This window comes from Magnolia sinica, chromosome 11 (assembly GCF_029962835.1).
Source record: "Magnolia sinica isolate HGM2019 chromosome 11, MsV1, whole genome shotgun sequence".
Classification (NCBI taxonomy): Eukaryota; Viridiplantae; Streptophyta; class Magnoliopsida; order Magnoliales; family Magnoliaceae; genus Magnolia; species Magnolia sinica.
The window spans coordinates 64,966,132-64,988,318 of NC_080583.1; the positions used below are offsets into that span (position 1 = coordinate 64,966,132).

Here is a 22,187-nt window from a genome sequence, read left to right on the forward strand (position 1 = left end):
TGAGCTCATCAAGAGACGACATACATATGCATAATAATCTAAACCATACATACAATTGCATATGCAGTCTATTATGTAAATGCACGTGCACACATGCATAGTATGTATCAAGATCAATGACATTTCTACCCACACGAATGGTTATGCAAGCGCATAGATGTATCAGTAAAGGATGTGCCCCTCCAGGTTGAATGCTAGCTTCAAGACATATCACTGGCCCACACAGAATGTATACAGAACTGAAGATACAGATGGACCTTCTACAAAAATAACGGTTAGCATTGTCTGCCTCACACATCAGTGGACCCATAACATCGAATAAGTCGACAATATCAGCCCCTAATCATGTTCCACCACTTGTCCTTCAAATCAATCTCTGTTCTATCCTCAAATGTTTCATGATCGCAGTTTAAAATGAATTTCCATCTCCCTTTACCATGCTCTTGCACCACTTTTCTGAAAGTCTCCTCTTCTAATGCACTCCACTTCTTAACTGTTCTCCTCTTGGAGTGTCTAGTGATTTCTCTCTCCTTCGAAGCAGAGATCTCCTAGTTCTTTGGACTAGGTAAATGAAGTCCCCCTTAAATGATTTGGTGATTTCTCTGATGGGGACTCAATCAACTCACCTTCCCAGTCGTAAGTATGGGTAAGTATTATTCCCTGCCATAAAGCCAGGGAATGATGTTCCATCGTGATGCCTGATGATTCTGATTTCCAGTACTAGTTCGCCCTGCATTATTAACATCAACACCATTCTCAACTAAGGATGAATCCACATCTACTCACTTTGATTTTCTTCGCCTTTTGTCTTATTTCAGTTGCCATATTAGCGAATATTCCTGAAGCCATTTCCAGATCATCTGGAAACATGTCCTCCACAAGTTTGTGCAGATTTGTAGAACTTAATATATGGGCTACCTTCACTTTCAAGACTTTGGGCGTAAGTAGGCAGTCATATTTATTGTCAATTCCAGCAGTAACCACTTCTTTAGGCGATGCAAGCATCCCTTGGTAGAAACAGTCAATTGAGCAGATAAATCTCTTTGCCTCAGTGGCATATTCCCCTCATGCCGGTCTCCCGTCATTTCTTTACCGCAATCAAATTCCAAACCATCAGCACCATGTTCACTGACAATCATATGATCACCACTGGTCCCCATGGCAGCAACATCCCAACCACTAACGTCAATTTCCAAGAAAGATAGACCCATCTCCTCTACCACCTCCTCCAAATAAACCCTAACCGAATCCAACGCCTCCTTCATCGTTCCCGCACCCTCAACTCCTCTCACACCCTATGATTCCCAACTGCTGCCAGCATCTCCCTTTTGAACTCCATCAAACGGCTTTAAATCAATCCAACACAACCACTCCATATCTCTGTATCAGAAACCCTGCATTTCCAGATCCTATTGACAGCATCGATGAACTTCTTATGATCCTCAAGATCACATTTCAAGAATTTCACTGTGCATTCGACCGCGACAGCAGCGTATTCCATCTGCATGGAGACAGGGATTGAGAGGCCCGCTGAGCTGTCGAGATCTTCCATGGATTCAAGGGATTAACGAGTGGCTTCGGAAAATGAACGGTGGGAGAGATCAGAGGAGATGGAACGGAATAAGATGGTTTTGTGGAGCTGGGATAGTCATTGGAGGCGGGAAGGATGGAGATGAGGCAGTGGAACCCATGGATCGAGGTGGGGCTGGCAGAGGGCGAATTTGAGGATCCAGGGTGGGGTCCATGTCTGGAAATATGGACGGCAAAGTGAACCCAATCGTGCTGTGAATTACTCCAATAATGATACATGAAATGGCAGAAATTTCAGAAAATAACAAATCTATGGAGTCCAAAAAAAAGTTGTAGGGTTTGTACTTCAATCAAATCACAACAATTTTCACCCTTCTACACTTGCATTATTACATATCACCACCTACTCTAGTTTTGGAAAACTTCAACGGAAACATAAAGATCCTACCCCGCTGTTAGTCTGGTTTGGGAATATCGACAAACATTTGCATGGCAAAATGCTTGCGATTAATTGCAACAGATCTCCTTCAACTCATCCGCGACTGATTTATCAACTGAATACTGCAATCGCAATGAGAGTTATAGGAGAAGAGAAGTAGAAATTAATCAACGAAAATGGAGAGAGAGAGAGAGAGAGAGAGAGAGAGAGAGAGAACCTTATTGAGAACCCAGATGGTATGGAAGTAGGCCCTTCGAAAGAGTTCGGGGAGGGTGTTTGGGTCTTCGACTTCTCTGTAATTGACGAAATTCTCTCTGACGAATTTGGCATAGTAGGGGCGGGTGTCGCGTGGCAAGCGCCTCACCAGTCTGAGTACCGCTCCGTACGCCCTTAACGCTCTCTCCATCCTTTTTGTTCCTACTGGCTGCTCAAACACCTCTTTCAAGGGAAGCGGATTGGCTTCTGTACCTCACACCAGCTATACAGCTTGGGACGCGGATTTCTTCCGGCGCTGAAAACTTAGGTTGGGCCTACAGTGATGTTGGTGAGAAATCCACCCCGTCCATCCATTTTTTGAGCTCATTTTCATACACGAGGCCAAAATTTAGCCGTATCCAATACTCAAATGTGCGCTTCACTAAGGAAAAGTGGGTAGGGAAATTCCTACCGTTGAAACCTCCCTGGGTCAACAATGATGTTTATCATGCCATCAATACCGTTGATAACGTCATTCCTACTGGGATTAATTGAAAAAACAAATATTAGTCTATTTCAAAACTCCCGTGGCCCTACGACTATTTCAATTGTGGACGTTCAATCCTCACGTTTTAGGCCCACTTGAGTATTGGATACGGCTCATTTTTGGCTTCATGTCCTAAAATGATCTCACGGTGGGCCCCACTTAGGTTTTCAGTGCAGGAACTACCTGCTAAAGGCTTTAGCAGGAAATCAGTGTCCATAGCTGTTGCAGGTATGTATCATGAGAAGACGAGCACTGAAGCTCGTAGAGCTCCGAGTTGTACAAATGGTTCAAAGGAGATCAAAGTTACATAGGCCCCACAGTGGTGTATTTACTATATCTACACCATTCATCTATTTTTAGAGATCATTTTAGAGCACCATCCAAAAAAATGAATCATATCCAAAGATCATCTGGACCACACCACAAATTGCAGCAGAGATAATGACTTTCACCATTAAATAATTCGTAGGGCCCACCGTAACATTTATTTTCCATCCAATCTCTTCATTAGGTCAAAAAGACCTGAATGAAGAGGAAAAACAAATTTCATATTTATCCAAAACTTTCGTGACCCCAAAAAGGATTTCAATGGTAGACGTTCAATCCTCCATTGCTTTTTATAGTGTGGTCCACTTGATAGTTAGATTTGTCTTATTTTTCCTCTCAAGCCTTAAGACGAGCTCGCCTAATGGATAGACGGTTTGGATATAACACATTCCTCATGATCTGACCCACAGAACTTGCTGACGTCAATACAGCAGCTATATAGCTCATGTGAGGTACACCAGCTAATCCACTTCCTCTTTCAAGAGCCGGCCCCCATCTTATATGTTAACGATGACCGTTAATCAAAGTTAGCCCCCTACCTCATGTGTTAAAGTCGAATGCCGGTATCATTGGTTCATCCACAGGCTATCTTTCCCAGTAAGATGCTGACTGCGGGCGCGGATTGGTTACTTACCCCCACCAGACCTCGCTAGAGACAGACCGTCCCATCAGGGGCGCTATTGGGACCACTATATATATGTGTATGTATGTTTTATCTAAGCCGTCCATCTATTTTGAAAGATCATTTTAGGGCATTAAAAAGGCTGAGCTAAAAGTCCTAGAAGGGGGGTTGAATAGGACTATGCCAAATTAAAAAATAAACTGCGGAATTTAAACAAATATAAATAAAGATAACAATTAAACAATTCCACAATGCAAAAATGTAAAACAACCTCAAATGTACAAGTACTGAGAGGTTGATACAGATGTTGTTCTAGGGACAACCTTACACCAAAAACCAATGGCTTATGGTAGGACAACCTGATTCCTAGAACGGTCTGTGTATCAAAATCTCAAATCGATACAGAGGAATAAAGAAATAAATAGTAAATAAAGAAACTAAGCTATTACAACATTCCCACACTTGCATAAAAAAATTACAACATTCTCCATAAATGCATAAAGGAAAATTACAACATCCACAAAATGAAATAATTAATCAATCAATCACCACATGACCAGAAATTATAGTGGTTCGCTTGTGTGTACACCAACTGTTTAGAAAAACAACCACACAACTACTCCACTCATAATATCCTCACACAGTGTATATTAGCGTTCACTAAGAAATAGGTTTTTCAAGGTTCACCTAAAACCTTCACAATTGTGTCTTTCAAGTGGGCTTACATAATTCAAAAATCCCATACTCTAAGTTTTCTGGATCACCTCAGACAAACCAAAAGAAAGAGATTTTTCTGGTACAATCTCAAAGAAACCAATAGAATGAATTTATAAAAACTATAAAATACTTATCTGGATATTCTCCTTTTATTACAGCTTGGAAGAACCAATTCGGAGTAGAAGTTCAACGTAGATGTTCAATGTTCAAACTCACTTATGAAATGGTTCTAAGTTCTAAATTGATTTTAAATTAAAATCACCTTGGGCTAGCTTAATTTGATTTTATTCCAAGAAACGAGAAAACTTCAATCCCTCTTTCAAATAAAATTGGAATATAGAAACTCAAAATCAAATGCAAAGAAAGCTAATTAAAGAGAATATTAAATGAGCACTAAATAGCTTAAGAATATCACTAACTTATCTCTCAGAGTGGTTTCTTGATCTTGCTTGAATTGGATATCAAACTCTGAAATTCGTACTCTATTTATAAGTGGAGAAATCGCATCTTCGACTGGTCCTGATGTCGGTTCGACTGGTCGAAGGACCAACAAACTTTTAAAAATTTGGGTGCGATAAGATAAGACCGTTCCACGACTGGTCGAAGGACCTGCTCGACCGGTCGAGTGGCCTTCACAACCGGTCGAGTCCTGTCCACGACTGATCGTGTAGGACTCATTTTAGTTGCTGGATTTTGAGTCGAGCCTGCAGGACTGGTCGAACACTGTTCACACGACCGGTCAAGTAGTCTCTAAGACTGGTCGAGGCAATAACAAAAAATCTCGAAAATAAGTAACAAACTTAGGACTGGTCGAGGATTTCTTTGACTGCTCGAGCTAATGCTAGGACTAGTCGAACATAATCTAAGACTAGTTGAAAAAACAGTCTATACACTTATAAAATGACCTAATTAAATTATGTATTCAAAATGACCTATCCTATGGCCAATCTAAAGTCATCCATACCTTATAAGCAATGTATGAACATTGAATCTGCTTTTTACTTCAGTTGATAGTTGTTCTTTGAAGTTCACGAAGCTTGAGATCTTGACATGATGAAGCTTGAGCTTGAGACTATTTGAAGCTTGAATTTGAAACACATTGAAGCTTGAGCTTGAGGTACTTGAGTTATACTTCACCTTGAGCTTTGAGTACTAAAACAAAGACTATTGTCTTACCTTAGATAAAGCTTTGAAACCTTAAACTTTGAAGCTTGAAAGAGAGAACTATCACATGGTGTTGTACTTGAACTTGTATATCTCTTGATCTTGCATTTGAAATTCTTAAGGTAAAGACCTTTGATCTTGTACATGAGATGCACAGTCTTGAATATGTAGATGAGCTACACAAGACACAGATTCTAAGAGGTTTTGGCACTACAAAATTTGACAATCATAGGAGCTAGAAAACATAACACTTATAGGCATGAAACCAAAAAAGAGGCATAAGTGGACCACATTAAATGAAGCAGTGGTGACAATTACCCACTGTTGAAACCTTTCTAGGGCCCACTGTGATGTTTATTTGCCATCCAACTTGCTCATAAGTTCACATAGATCTTGGATGAAAGGAAAACATAAATATCATCTTGATCCAAAACTTTCGTGGCCCCTAAGAGGTTTTCAGCGGTAGTTATTAAATCCAATTGTTTCCAGTGGCATGGTCCATTGAAACCTTCAATCTACATCATTTTCGGGATCATGCCCTAAAACAATCTTTCTAAATGGATGGACGTATCGGATAAAACACAAATATCACGGTGGCCCCACAGAGCTCAGGATAAGACCTTCCCTCTTTAGCTAAGTCCTGGTGGGGTAGTACTAGAGATGGCCATTTCTGACCCGATCTAACCTGATCCGAATCGAACTGAAGGCCTGGATCAGTGCAGTTCGAGTTGGATCAGTTAGATCTGACCGTTCATCGGATCGAGGTCAGATCATGGTCAATCCGGACTGATCCGAACCTAAATTCGAACCGAATGGATCCGTTCTTATGAATATTTATTACATATATTTTATCTTATGAACAGGTTAGATGACAAATAAACATCACTGGGGCCTTATAAACTTTTCAATGGTGAAAATCAATACTTTTACTTTTCATGTGGTATGGTCCACTTGAGCTTTGGATATGCATCAATTCTGAGTTCAACCACTAAAATGATTCGGAAAAACGAATGGACAGCGTGGATAAACCACATGCATTCACAGTGGGCCCCAACAGAGTTTACTAAGAGACCACTTGCATGCACAACACGTCAACACGCGCACGGATTAGCTACTGGCAGGTTGAGAGCGAGACTAGCTACTGAAGTAACGTCAATAAGTTCGGTGGGCCCCACCATGATGTATGTTTTGTATCCACACCTTCCATCCATTTGGGGAGATCATTTTAGGGCAATATCCAAAGACCATTAAATACAAAGCTCTAGTGGACCCCAACACAAAAAACAGTGGGACAATGACGCCCACCATTAAAAACTTCTAAAGCCCACAAAAGTTTTAGATCAAGCTGATATTTGTGTTTTTCCTTATTTCATGTCTTTTTTAACTTTTTAATAGGTTGGATTTCAAATAAACATTATGATGGGCCTTAGGATAGTTTCAACGATGGAAATCACTCTCCCCACTATTTTCTTTGGTGTGGTCCACTACAGATTTTTATTTGCGTCATTCGTTGGTTTATACCCTAAAATGGTATCTAAAAATGGATGAACGGTGTGGATATAACACATACATCATGGTGGGGCCCACAGAACTTGGTGATGCCAACCCAACCTGTTAGTATCTAATCCATGTCCCATTAGCAACACAGGTTGTACCCTGTAACCATTTCATGCCCAGCACGTCAACATAGGATGGTTTAGATACGTGTCGTGTAAAGACGAGCGGAGACGCGCCTCAAGCTCTGAGTTGTATGAACGGCTCAAATGAGATCAAAATTACATGGGCCCCACAATGATGTATTTATTATATCCATACTGTTTATCCATTTTTTGTGATCATTTTAGAGCATTAAAAAAAGGAATCATATCTAAAGCTCAAATGGACCGCACTGAAAATAGCAGCGAGGATAATGATTTTCACCGTTAAAAAATTCGTAGGGCCCACCATAATGTTTATTTTCCATCTAATCTGTTAATAAGGTTAAAACTACATGGATGAAGAGGAAAAACATATTTCATATTAATCCGAAACTATTGTGATCTCCAAAAGGGTTTCAATGGTAAACGTTTAATCCCCCATTATTTTTTGCAGTGTGGTCCAACTGATCTTTAGATCTATCTTATTTTTCGGCTCAAGCCTTAAGACGAACTCTACAAATGGATGGACGGTTTAGATATAACACACATCTCATAGTTTGACCCATAGACCCAACCCGATCTGAATCATACCCAACCTGATCCGACTCGGCTTCCCTGACCGAGTCGAACTCGGTTCGGGTCAGGCCAACTGTGCATCGGATCGGTTTGAGTCAGATGTCCCGGACTCGGTCCCAGATCGGATTGAGTTCGGGTCAGCTCACGTAGATTTCGGACCGAATCGAATTGGAACCAATCCAATCCGACACGGTCCGATGCCTAGCTCTAGGTAGTACCCAATCCCCGCCAACTACTTGCTTAGCAATCTGTCTTGACCATCCAAATCAATTTCTAGTGCAATAAACGAACCAATTGACTGTAAAAGAATGGTTCTAATCATCAACTTGGACCATGCATCTTGCTGGTCGACTTTTAATTTTGTACGTTTGTCAAGAATTTCTTTAATCAGATAGTCCTAACCATCCACTCTTGATTGCTTTGAAAATGGATGGTCCATGTGATCGTAGGACAATGGGTCTGTTCATATTTGGACCGTCCATCATGTGACCCTACTGCATGTTTACCTCAAGATCCCTTTGATAAGATCATCCTAGCTATTCGATCAATTGCTTGAAAATGGATGAACAATAATAGTTGAAGTGTCAGTGCAGAGCACTTTCAAAACAAAGCGTTGGCAGCAAAGTTGACAACGTAATGCGTTAGCCAAGTGTTATTCTCATAGTGAGGCACTTCGAGTTAGTGAATCATTGTAGTCATGCCAAAGCCCTATGTGCTAAGCCAAGAACGCTCCACCTTATCTATAAAAGCAGTCAACCGAGTTCCAAACAAAATAGCTCCTTGGTAATGGCTCATGTAATAGGCAGTCCATTTATCTGACTGGAGGTGTGGATAACAAGTATTATTGTAGGAAAATACATCTAGTTGTTGTTATTATTTCAATGACGGTCATGTGATTAGTGTGAATGTGCCAAAATTGAATGTGCAGCTAAATTTAAACCAAACAACTACGATTCCAAGAGCTAAGATAGGCAGATGCGTTAGAAATCGACTGTATATGACCAAGATCGAACCAAGATCGATCATTCGCCTATTCAGCCACTTGCATAGCATTATTTTATATGATCAAGCGATTATCAGAGGTTGGGGGTTCGTAATCTGAAAATATGTTACGCCTCTGCCTTTCATATGAAATGACTTTTTTCCTTCATTACATATAAAACAAAAAGAAAATTCTTATAGTCGGGCACAGAGAACAACTGCAGAACACCTCTTTAGATAAATAATTTTGCTTGATACTTCGAACTGAATCCAGCATATGAGCGTAGACTTGAACTACAACTAATGTTAACAACTACTTGATTATTGCTATGAATTACACTAAGGAATGTAAATGAAAGATAAAGCTAATGATTACACTAAGGAATGTAAATGTAAGATAAAGCTTAGGATTACACTAAGGAATGTAAATGAGACCTCCTGCTCAATTCTTTTGTTATTTATAGCCTAAATCTGATCATTTAGATACTTCTCACGTTTTGACAATTGCTATAGCTGTTTCAACATATTTGACCTTCTCGAGCCCTTCCTTCTTAGCTTGTCACAAATAACCACTCCAATCTTCCTTACTGACTTGGTCATGTTCCACTCGACCACTTTTGCTTTATAGATCATGTGTCATCACTTGATAGATGCCAGTTGTATACCTTCAAAATCCTCTTCGGGTATCTCCAAAGATTCTAAATATACTACGCAACTTTTATAAAATTACATGTGTTTCTCTTTAATTGGCTCTCATAAGAACGAATAGAAATAGGGTGCAACATTGCCCCCTACGTCGCTTTGCCTTTTGTAAAAGGTGAAACTAACGTGTGACCCCTCATAAATGTAGTCGTTCCATAGGACACGTAACGATGCATCATTTATCATGCATGATCAAGACAATTCTGAATAATGGTCATGCTTTTCTTTTCTTTTTTAACAAAGAGCTTGTAATAACCCGGATTTCCCATACTTGGGTTTATGAAAAGTCCAGATTATTATGTAGAATTTTTTCTCATTTTCTTTTCTTTTTCTTACTAAATATACTATACAATATTTTCACAATAAAAAAAAAAAGGATCATTTATGGTGACTCGTTTATCAAAATGATCGTACATCTGCTTACTTGTATGATTAAGTTATAAACCATCTAGATTCCTTATTTCTATCATACCATCTAAATATCCAACATATTTAGATCGGCTAAACAGGTCATCCAAACATCAAAATAAATTGTTCGGTTTGAAGATCTTAGGGCATTATAACGCCCCGACTTTTCAGGACTCGAGTACACGACCCGTTTTCCAAAAACCTGAGTGTTAACTTATAAAGAACCAAATTCCATATATATTTTTTTCATCAAAGTTAACAGATAAGCGTAAAATGGACAAATCAATCATAAGGAAATATTACAATTACATTTAGAATATATAAGAGATTGCCCATAATGACTTGTACAAATCAATGTATCCGAAATAACAAATACATGAATTTCACAATTTATACAAGTGAGATAACAAAATGTATATAAAATCTGAGCCTCAAGATCACGCAGCTCCTCTTGGCAATACAGTCATGCATCCTTGACCACTAAGACGGCTCCTCATCAGTCTGAACCTACATATCACTTAAGCCACCTGTGCTACCTGTACGGTTGTATATTTGATGGATGAGTGGCCAACTCAGTGTGAATTCCCCTCAAGATTACACACTGCTGCCTTAGCTAAGCATAGTTAAAAACAACAAGGCAATCAAAACAATACATGATGCAGTCTTTTTATATGCATGGATGCATGAATGCACATCGACCTGGGGATGTACATCCAGTTGGACTTAGGCTCGTCACCCATGCAATCATCGACCTAGGAATGATTATCTAGTTGGAACAAAGGGTCGATAGTCGGTGGTCTGGGAGCTAGCGAAACGATACCCTAACAACTCTAGGGCACGTGCTACAGCATCTAGAATTAGCCAACCGTCTTCACCAATATGCTATGAATGCATGATTAACCAACCGTTATTAATCCAATTACAATCAGCTAATTTAAGTAACTCAATGGTCACTACGGCGGGCTCGTCACCTAGCATAGGCCGACAGCTCGGGCATAGTGTCTCATGCCACCATCCCCGTCTCATGAGATTTCTCCACCTGAGGATGCTTAATGGAGCTCATCGAGCAGTGGCCAATCAAATTCAATAAGTAGGGATTTCCATCACATGGTATAGGCCATTAAAGGCACATAAGGAAATAATCAAAACATGGGACATGTGTTAAATCGCAGCAATAAAAGAATGCTTGGAATACTGATCGAGACGGCAAGGGGTCAAGTAAGATTAAATCAGAGCAGTTAAAGAGATCGTTTCTAAGCCACTCAAGCCATATGACCTATGGATGGTAAATCCCACATTAATATTCCATGTCCCACATAACCTCCAATCGAGGGTCCATTCCATTCCACACTCCATCATGTTATATCCTAAGTATGGGTTCACGTACACAAGGGGGATCACTCACCATTAAGTGTAGTGAATAGAGATCCATAAGCAACTCACAGCAATCCACAATAAAGTATATAATTATGGCATGCCAGACATAAGTTAATTCATGATAATCGCAATAACCCATGATGAGAACTATCAATTTTATATTCTCTTTAATTAGCTTTTTGCATTTGATTTTGTATTATACATTCTAATTTTATTTGAAAGAGGAATTGAAGTTTTTCCATTTCTTGGAATCACAATCAAATCAAGCTAGCCCAAGGTGATTTAATCTAAAATCCATTTGGAACTTAGAACCATTTCATAAGTGAGTGTGAACATTGAACATCTACGTTGAACTTCTGCTCTAAATTAGTTCTTCCGGGCTACATCAAAAGGAGAATATCCAGATAAGTATTTTACAATTTTGTAAATAAATTATTCTTTTGGTTTCTTTGAAATTGTGCCAGAAAAATCTGTTTCTTTTGGTTTGTTTGAGGTGATCCAGAAAACTCAGAGTGTGGAGTTTTTGAATTGTGTAAGCCCACTTGAAAGACACAATTGTGAAGGTTTTATGTGAACCTTAAAAAATCTATTTCATAGTGAACGCTAATATCCACTGTGTGAGGATATTAGGAGTGGAGTAGTTGTGTGGCTATTTTTCTAAACAGTTGGTGTACACACAAGCAAACCACTATAATTCCTGGTCTTTTGGTGATTGATTGATTACTTCATTTTGTGGATGTTGTAATTTTCCTTTATGCATTTGTGGAGAATGTTGTAGATTTCTTTTATGCAAGTGTGGGAATGTTGTCATAGCTTAGTTTCTTTCTTTGCTATTTATTTCTTTATTCCTCTATATCGGTTTGAGATTTTGATATACAGACCGTTCTAGGAATCAGGTTGTCCTACCATAAGCCATTGGTTTTTAGTGTAAGGTTGTCCTTAAAACAACATCTATATCAACCTCTCAATACTTGTACACTTGAGGTTGTTATTTATTTCTGCATTGTGGGATTGTTTAAGTGCTATCTTTATTTATATTTGCTTAAATTTCGTATTTAATTTTTAATTTGGCGCAGTCCTATTCACCCCCCCCCCCCCAAGACTCTTAGCTCAGCCTTTTCAGTCTTTTGAGCAGAAAAGTGACCACCACAGGCCCGAGAATGATAGAAGGAGATAACACTCTGGTGTTCGTTGTCTGGCACACATCCCCTTAAAATATGTTCTGGGCTATATTTAAATAAATACGGATTATCCTAGAAGAATTTACGTACCTCAGTGAAAATTTTCTTCTTATCTTATGGAGTCCAATTTGTCGGCGTGAAACCTGTTGCAAGATAATTAGCAATATCAGCGAACCAAGGTACATGGGAAACTTTAAACAATTCTTCGTCAGGGTACATGTCGTTTATGGGTGTCATCTTAAGGGAATCAGGTAGGTCAAGTCTCAAAAGGTGGTCAGCCACTACGTTTTCTACTCCTTTTTTATCTTTTATTTTCAAATCAAATTCCTAAAGTAAGAAGATCTATCTTATCAAGCGGGACTTAGTATCATTCTTTGAAAGAAGATACTTGAGTGCTGCATGATCGGTGTAGATAATGATCTTGGATCTGATCAAGTAAGATCTAAATTTATCCAAAGTGAATACTACGACTAAGAGTTCCTTTTCCGTAGTTGAGTAATTCACTTGGGCCGAATTTAGAGTCTTACCTGCGTAATGAATAACGTAGGGTTTCTTATCTTTTCTCTAGCCTAACACTGCCCCAACAGCATAGTTAGACGCATCACACATAAGTTCAAAAGGAATATTTCAATCGGGTGGTTGCATGATAAGTACAATGGCTAATATGCCCTTGAGCTTAGTAAAAGCTTCCTGGCATTACATAGTCCACTCGTATGGTATATTCTTTTGAAGTAAATTATATAAAGGACAAGAGATGTGGCTGAAGTCCTTTATGAATCTCCCGTAAAACCCAACGTGTCTTAAGAAGGATTGCACGTCTCGTATGCTTTTAGGTGGAGGTAGGGTAGAGATAAGATCAATTTTCATTTTATCTACCTCTATTCCCTTGGACGAGATGATGTGTCCAAGAATAATTCCCTTACGAACCATGAAATTGCACTTCTTCCAATTGAGCACCAAATTCTTTTCTTCACATCTTTTCAGCATACATTTAAGATTTTCTAAGCAATCATTGAAAGATGGACCAAAGACCGAGAAGTCATCGATGAAAACCTCTAGATATTACCCCACCATGTCAGAAAAAATACTCATCATACATCGCTAAAAGGTAGCGGGAGCATTACACAGTCCGAATGGCATCCTTCGGTAAGCAAAGGTGCCAAAAGGACATGTGAACGTGGTCTTTTCTTAGTCTTCATGGGCTATCTCGATCTAATTGTAGCCTGAATATCCGTCAAGGAAACAGTAATAAGAATGACCAGCTAGCCTTTCCAAAATTTGATTGATGAAGGGCAAAAGGAAGTGGTCCTTCCTTGTGACGGTATTCAACTTCCTGTAGTCAATGCACATTCTCCAACCAGTAGTAACTCTAATTGGCACAAGTTCATTATTGGCATTAGTTATGATGGTGATTCCGGACTTCTTAGGAACCACCTAAGTTAGACTCACCCATTTACTATCGGATATAGGGTATATGATACCCACATCCAATAGTTTAAGAACCTCGGCCTTAACCACTTCCTTCATGTTTGGATTTAATCTACGTTGTGGTTACCGAGAGGTCTTCGCATTATCCTCTAGATAATGTGGTGAGTACAAATCAAAGGGTCAATTCCCTTGAGGTCCACAATCGACCATTCAAGGGCTCCCTTATGCTCAATGAGAATAGAAATATACTACCCCGTGTTTTTGGAACCCGAGTATATGACTCGTTCTCCAAAAACCTGAGTGTTAACCTTTAAAGATAGTCAAATTCAGGTATTTTTTTCTTTGCTTTTTCTTTCAGAGTTAGCAGTTTAGTGGAAGATTGACAAATCAAACATAAAGAAAAATTTTCATTTACATTCAGAATATACAAACATTTGCCCATAATGACTTATACAAACCAATGTTTCAATACTTATAATTATAAAATGAAATAATATCGCATGTGAAACAAAGTAAATTATAATAAATCTTGAGCTGTGAAATCACGTAACAACTCTTGGCGAATACAATCATGCATCCTCGACATCGTAACCTGCTCCTCATCAATACGAGCATGAATATCATTTAGGACACCTGTGCTACCTGTATGGTTATATATTAGATGAATAAGTGGTCAGCTCAGTGTGAATTCCCCTCAAGATTACACACTACCGCATTAGGTAAGCATAGTTATAAACAAAAAAAGCATTCAAAACAATTCACGATGCAATCTTATTAAATGCATGGATACATGAGTGCACATCAACTGGGAATGCTCATCCAGTTGAATTTTGGGCAAAACCCATGATGTGGCCGATCACCAATGAAAGTACATCGTACATGCATAGTGTCAAACTCACCAAAGGTGGGTCGATAGTCGATGGTCTGGGAGCTAGCAAAATGATACCACGACTAAGGGCACATGCTACAGCATCCAGAATTAGCCACCCATCATCGCCCGTATGCTATGAATGCATGATTAGCCAAACCATTATTATTCCAATTACAACTAGCCAATTTAAGAAAGCTTAAAGGTCACTACGGGGGGTTCATCACCCAGCGTAGGCTGACATTTCAGGCATAGTATCTCATTCTACCATCCCCGGCTCATGAGACCTCCACCTCAGGATGTTTAATGGAAACCCATCGACTAGTGGCCAATCATAATTCAGTATATGGGGCTTACCATCACATGATTGCACAAAATAATACATCGAGCCCACATAAGGCAAATACCAAAATAAAGCCACATAGGGGAAGTATCAAAACTAAGCTACATAGGGTAAATATCAAAACTATACAATAAAAGACCATCCTCAAAAACCACTTAGACACAACAACCCATGGATGGTAGGCCCTCATCAATATTCCATTTAACGCATCATTCAAATAACCACTAAGTCGAAGGTCCATTATAAACACAATCAATCAAGTTACATCCCAGGTCTGGATGTACATCTATAAGTGGGGTTTCCCCACGATGTACCAATTCAAGTTTCACAAGCAATCCACAAGCATGAGAAAATATACAAGTGCAATGTATAGATGCTTATGCAGGATAAATATTGAGTACATAATCGAGAATTAAATTCCAACAACTGGTACAAATAATTATGAGATAGAGATATCAATTATCAACCAAAATTAAAGCATAAACTATCACTTAACTAATGGAAAAATGGAAAGCTCAAGGGGAAGAAATTATCACCTTATGTTTGAACTGCCTGCATCATTGGTAAGAAATGCGTGTTCCCTTATAATCAAATCCTACCATAAATCGTAAAGTTGTACGGTTAGATCCAAGTTTTACACACTATTTAGGGTTAAGGTCTTAACCTAAGGTCTAGATTAGTTATATTTAGGGTTTCATCCTTTAGAGTTTACATCTAGGTTTATATTTTTGGATTCAATGTCTAATGGATGTAATAACAATATTAATAACGTTACTAATTAAAAATAATAATCCAATAATAGCTAATGATGTATAATCAATCGTAATGCTAATAATACTAATAATTTTATAAAGATCATTAATATTAACAATATACTTAATATTAGCTAACGAGACACTAATAATTATCGTGATGAAAATAAATAGTATGCTCTAATCGTCAATGATTATATTTGAGGATGACAAAATAAAACACTAATATTTAAAAATGATAATTTTTATATGTAATAACTAATATTAGTATAGATAATTTACTAAAGCCTATTCATTTCTAATATTAATAATCCTAATAATGATAAAAATGGTAAAAATGATAATTGAGATCAAAAGAATTTTGATATGGAGAAAAAGTGTGGACTCACCTTATTCGACTTGGTAACAAGTAAGGCTCCCAACTTGATCAGTTCTCTCTCTCTCTCTCTCCCTCCATTTTTCTTCTGGCTGGGAAAAGGTCCAGCAATGGCTGTCAGACCTGTCCTGACTCTGTCCAGACTCGTGACTCGGGTGAGTTTGAGCCGAGTTAACTCGGTAGCACCCCATCTCCTTTGCCTCTATCTTCTTCTTCTTTTTCTTCCTCCATTTCTTCCTTTCTTTTCTATCTTTCCTTCCTTTCCCTACCCTGTTTTTACAACCAGACAGGGTTTGGATCCTCCCAAATGCATGACTCAAACTGAGTCAGTTAGACGCGGTGCGACTTAAATAAACAGTGGCCCCAACTCTCCCCTTCTTCACTATCTTCTTCCTCTACCTTCTCTCTCCTTTCTTTTCTCTCTTATCTTTTCATCTTTCTTCTCTCTTAGTTTTTTATTAGTTGGAAAACTCCAGCAAGGAAACTGGGTGAGACCCAACTTGAGACCATCTGACTCGGTTAGGTCAACTCAGGGGCAAGCAACAGCCCCCACCACTCTCTCTCTCTCTTTCTCTCCCTCTTGTCTCTCATATTGTTTGGACAAGAACAAACCTAACTCGGCCCAGACCTTAACTAGATTCGCAACTCGAATTGTGACTTGTTTGGGTCGAGTCAGTGCAACACGGTAGAAGGCAGCTCTAGCTCTCTCATTGCTCTTCTTCTTTCTATCTCCACCACTGGGGATGCTCGACAAGAAGCTTGGATGGACTAGACAGTATGACTAGACTCATTCCAGCAACTCTATGGAGCCATATCTCAGCTAATAAGTTGGCCCGGCTCAGTGTGGCAGCAACAATGCCCACGTAGTTGATGTGTGTGCGGCAACAACCTGCCCTCTCTCTCTCTCTATTTCTTTCCTTTCCTTGCTTTCCATCTACTGGAAGTCACACAACAATACCCAGACTGCTGTGCTCGAACTCGTCAGCGAGTCAAGCGCCCTGGCTCGACAATGAGTCAACTCCTCTCCTCCCCATCTGCTTCTTCTTCTTTTCTTCTCCTTTCTCTTTCTCTTAGCAACAGGGATACCTCCAGGCGATGAGAGTTTGAAAACGGCTTAACTGGACAGGGTCCGACTCAGTTTGACAAGATGAAGAAGACGGTCAACTCTAATGGCAGATTCCAAACAGAGCTTTGTTTCTTTGAAAGCTTTGCATTGGATGGTCTGGCTACGTCCCTAGAAGCTTGGGGAAACCACGCATGGAAACTCTAGAGGCGTTTTGATGGTGGGTTTGGAGATAGAAGATGGCGGTGGGTTTTCTCCCGCGGCCGCAAGAAACAGCAATGGCAGTATTTTTAACATGCCTTTTAGGGTTTTATGCACTCAAGGGTGTTGGAGTGGATGGTTTGGATCTATTTAGAGGAGTCTTTAGAAGCTAATGGATGTTTGGGATCGAGCTAGCGCACCGAGAGATATACCCGCGGTTGCTCTTTCCCTGTCTCTTTCTTTGTATGAAACCCTAGCTTTGTAGGGCTAGGATTGAGTCAAGTGGATGGCTAAGATTGAGGGAGGCGGGCTCACGCGGATTGCCAGCATAGCAGCAGCAATTCAGACTTTCCGTTTCTGGAAAAATAGCCACACGTGGCTCTGCTTTGCTCAAGTTTGAGTACATGCATGTTTGCATGAGTATGTACGGACGGCGTGGATTTGGTCAGCCCCACCTCCTGGATCATTTGAACGGTTTGGATTAGATCAAGGTGGCCTACATTGATCACAGTAGGGTGATCTTAGGAGGGCTAGAAACAGAACTCCACCCATATGCTGGCTTGATTTAACCAGAGATTGTGAGCACGTTCGTAGGTTTCCAGCATGCAAAAGTATCAGGTTTTGGTCTTTCGTGGATGCTCCATCGGATGGACAGTTCGGATCTCCCAATTGGGTGATCATGGTGACCCATGGACGTTGACCGTTCGAACTGGGCTCGGGAGGGAATACATAAAGAGAGAGAGAGGATGTTTCCTCTTCGGGACAGCCATGCCAAACACTGTTTGACCAGCATGGTACATTGCAAGTGCACACCCACTGTGGTGCACATACATCAGATGTGGGGTCCACAATGGTACCCTGTGCAATCCACACCATCCATTATGCTTCATGGGCTTAACTGGGCCATTTTGACCAAAAATGTGGCAAATCCAATGCGTAGGTGGGCCATACTGTCATGCCCCAAATCTGAGGATGGACAGCTTCCGTGATGCCCTGAATCCAGCACTCGACTTCCATACACCAAGTCCTGACTTTAGTGCACCACAAGGAAGATTTTCGACTAAAATTTTAAAAATAATAATAATACCTGAGCATGATGATCTGTAATCACAATACTAAGCAACAATCTCCATTATAAATCCTGATGGTTACAAGTACAATGCTTTTCCAAAAGGTACACAACATCAATATTGCCAAATCACAAAATAGATACAATGCATTGATAAAGGTATGTCCTCCAAGCTACTCCTGCCCTGAAAAAATGGGAAATAGGAGGCTCAGGAAAAAAGCCTAATGAGTACACTCATGTGTGTGTAGTGTACAAGCATGCAGTAACAATCAAAATATCAGAGTACATAAACTGAAGCAAAATGACCAAGTAATTCTACATAAGCCAAAAGGGTATGATGCAATGCAAGTGATGATATGCAAAGGTATGTTAGATGTATACAGGCATGCAAATTCTCCTCCAAAAGTCCACATCACAATACAATTATCATCACTGGGAATGACCGGGGCCTAGTATTCAAAACAAGTCTGAAACTTGTTGAATAGAGGCCTCGCATACCCGTCTTGTCAATGGTGGGCCTATAGCCATGCCGATACCCACCCGGCACGCTGGTAGCGAACCCATTTCGGGGGCTGGTCAAACCCAACCACATTCGCTCCAACTCTTCAGCTAGGAGTGGCTGAACCTCTTCTCACCCGACAGCGTCAACGGGAGTCATGCCTACTATGGTCTTCGGCACCAAGTGACCCATGGCATCCACCCGGTCTTGACGATGAGGCTCGAGGGCACCACTCGAGGTTTAGGGAATTTCACCTAGGGGTCTGGGACCTAGTACAAGAAACCCAAATTTTGGGTGTCCACAAATAGCAACCACGATGCCGCTGTGGTGGTCTCATTAGTATAACCACGATGTCGCAGTGGTGTTCAATCTATCTCGGGAGGATGCTATGCAAAATGCAATTATAATTCACAAGAACGTTATGCAGTATAATTGTACTCAAGCAATGTTACGCATGTAAGCCACATATGCATACGAGGCAACCCTAATGCTAATCAGGCTCCTCTGCCAACCACATCTGATCTGTGATCCATACTCATCATGGAAAGGATATACATGTAATATCAGCATCGGTATAAACATAAATTACAATGTAGCATCAAGTGAGCTTTAGGGACTTCAACCAGGGACCGTGCCTGATATATTCGCTTAGGGTCTCCAACCCAGGGACTATGCCCGTGGTCTCTCAGACCAGATAACATCCGCACATACTCCATCATGTGCACCCGCACCAACATCTTCTACCACATACTCCATCATGTGTACCCTGCACCAACATCCTCTATCATATGCATATGATCTCCATATGATCAAACTATACACACCATGCACTCCTCATCCATGATGCATGTACATGTATGCATGCGTGCAGATGCAATATGCACAAATATCATCAGACCAATAAAAAATGATCATGGTACCGATATGGAAAAACAGTGGTATAATTTTCACTCTCCCTATTGATCATGGGGCTATGCGAGTATCCTCACTTCCATATCACAAGTGTGCACCAATCACACAATAGCACAACTAGGATCAATCCATCACTCGGCACCAATCACATGGTCGAAACCTCATACAATGTCACCACAATAGACTGTATATCAAACATGTGCAAGGAATACACACATACCACAACATGTATCAAATCCACATATAAAGATCCATAGCTATTCGAAAGCTAGTTTGTATCACCAACGTACTCATTCACGGTTAAGAGTTAAATGGTTCACCTCATCAGTTCCGTAGGAAGTGGGTGCATAAGTGTCACGTCATTATAGTGCATATAAACATAAATTAGTATTACCATACAATACAATCATCGCATCTAACCATACACGCATCATCATCACCACAAGTATCATATTACACAATCACCGCACATGTGCCATCACCACATGCATAATTAGATTTCAATTCAACGCCTCAACATGTCTAGTTATCATTTCAAGTGGACTAAGGCCCAGTTCAATGCCACACTTGAATGGGCTGGTTAGTGGGTCGCTACATCCTATTCTTCTGGCTTGTTGGGTAGTCCATTTGATTACCAGAAACGGTTCGTTTGAGGACTCAATCATAACTCATTCACAAGGCTTAAATGAGACTTGGCATACATACAACACAAGGAGTCTCATGCACTTACCAAGAAGCCAAAACATAGGCCCAATATGCACTTCTCATGGAGTCTTATGTTCTTATTAAGAGGAAGTAACCTATGGGCCCGAAAAGTTTACCGCTAATGGGCCCACAAGGCATCCACTCAAGGTGGGCTTTAAGACTAATAGGCCCACCAGTCTAATGTCATTGTGAACATATTAGTGGAGTCCACAAATCAAGCCCAATACTATTAATAAGATGGGTTCAACAATCAGTTTGACACACGTCCTAAGTCCACATACCCAAGGGATTACATCATCAGCATAGTCCACGAGTCTGGAGTGACCACACAATTCTTATATGCCCACATGGTCCTGTGGCCACTCCATTATCAGAAGTCCATTTGGTTGAGAGGCCACAAAAATGTCACTCTACTTGTCATAATAAAGGACTTAAGGTTAGATGGTTACTTTCATTACATCGTATCTCATATAATGGGGTATCCATTTTACTAAACTTTCACACGATCAGGCGGTAAGTACCACAATTCACATGGTTTAGTGTATATATGACTACTATCATGGTCTAGCATCCACATTTCAAAACATCCAAGCTTAGTTAAACAATCATAATCTGACACACTGATACAAGGCTACACTACATTACACTAAGTCTTAGGCGACAACCGCCTCACACTTCACATGGCTAATAATCCTGGTTTAGTGTCACATGCTGGATGGACCAAGGGCCACATTTAATCACATCACATATAGTTTAACGGTCCTTACTTCTGCGTTACTAATGAGTTGAATGTAGGGATCATATTTGTGTCACATAATACCGAGTTGAGGACCACCCTATTATCAAGTTGTATAATCCAACCTATATCATAATTCTCGTGACTAAGAAAATCTACACGTACAACCCAATTATTCATTGTTTAGGTGACCATGACTACGCCCATAAGCACGTGATCATATCATTGGGTGGCCACCAATGCCACCTGATTTCATCTACAATGCGACCCTACACTTGGGGTTGTTTACAATCATACGGTTAGACGACTACATATACTCTACAATTACATATGATTAGGTGGTCACACATGCGTCACATGCCCACATGATTAAGGGGCCAAACACGTGTATGGCATGTAAGGCCCGTATCCTAATTCGTATCGTTCCGTAGACTCCCGCAATCCTTCCCGTCGAATTTCGACAATCCCCGACCTATAATCGATGTTTGCGCACGACCCTAAGTCGTATCCCATAGATCTGAGTCGGCTCAATCTGAGACTTGTACCATTACAACCGTATCATCACCGTAATTCCAACACTGTGTCTTACACACCGATTCGATACCCTGGTCAAGAGATATGGACCCGCATTTATCTTGAAGAAACGCCGCGCATTTGTGAACTCAAGAGAATCTCTACAACTCATTCCATCAATCAATCAATCAATCAAAGTACACAACCCATACTTTCTTTCTCCCCAAGTTAAGCAACCTACCCTAAGTCAACTCTCAAGTCAAGTACATCTATCACTCACACCCATCACCTCTCTTACAACCACCCTTTCTCTCTCTCT

The 22,187-nt window shown here is 40.1% G+C and overlaps 1 protein-coding gene across 1 annotated transcript; it reads right to left on the reverse strand.

Annotated features, from left to right (window-relative positions):
- LOC131219248 (LYR motif-containing protein At3g19508) lies at positions 1 to 2,438 on the reverse strand. Its single transcript, XM_058214296.1, has 2 exons — positions 2,187 to 2,438; positions 1 to 2,091 (listed from the first exon to the last, which is right to left on the reverse strand). The coding sequence occupies exons 1-2, from the start codon at positions 2,373 to 2,375 to the stop codon at positions 2,038 to 2,040; spliced, it is 243 nt and encodes an 80-aa protein (XP_058070279.1). The 5' UTR covers positions 2,376 to 2,438; the 3' UTR covers positions 1 to 2,037.
- Between the last annotated feature and the right edge of the window lie 19,749 nt (positions 2,439 to 22,187).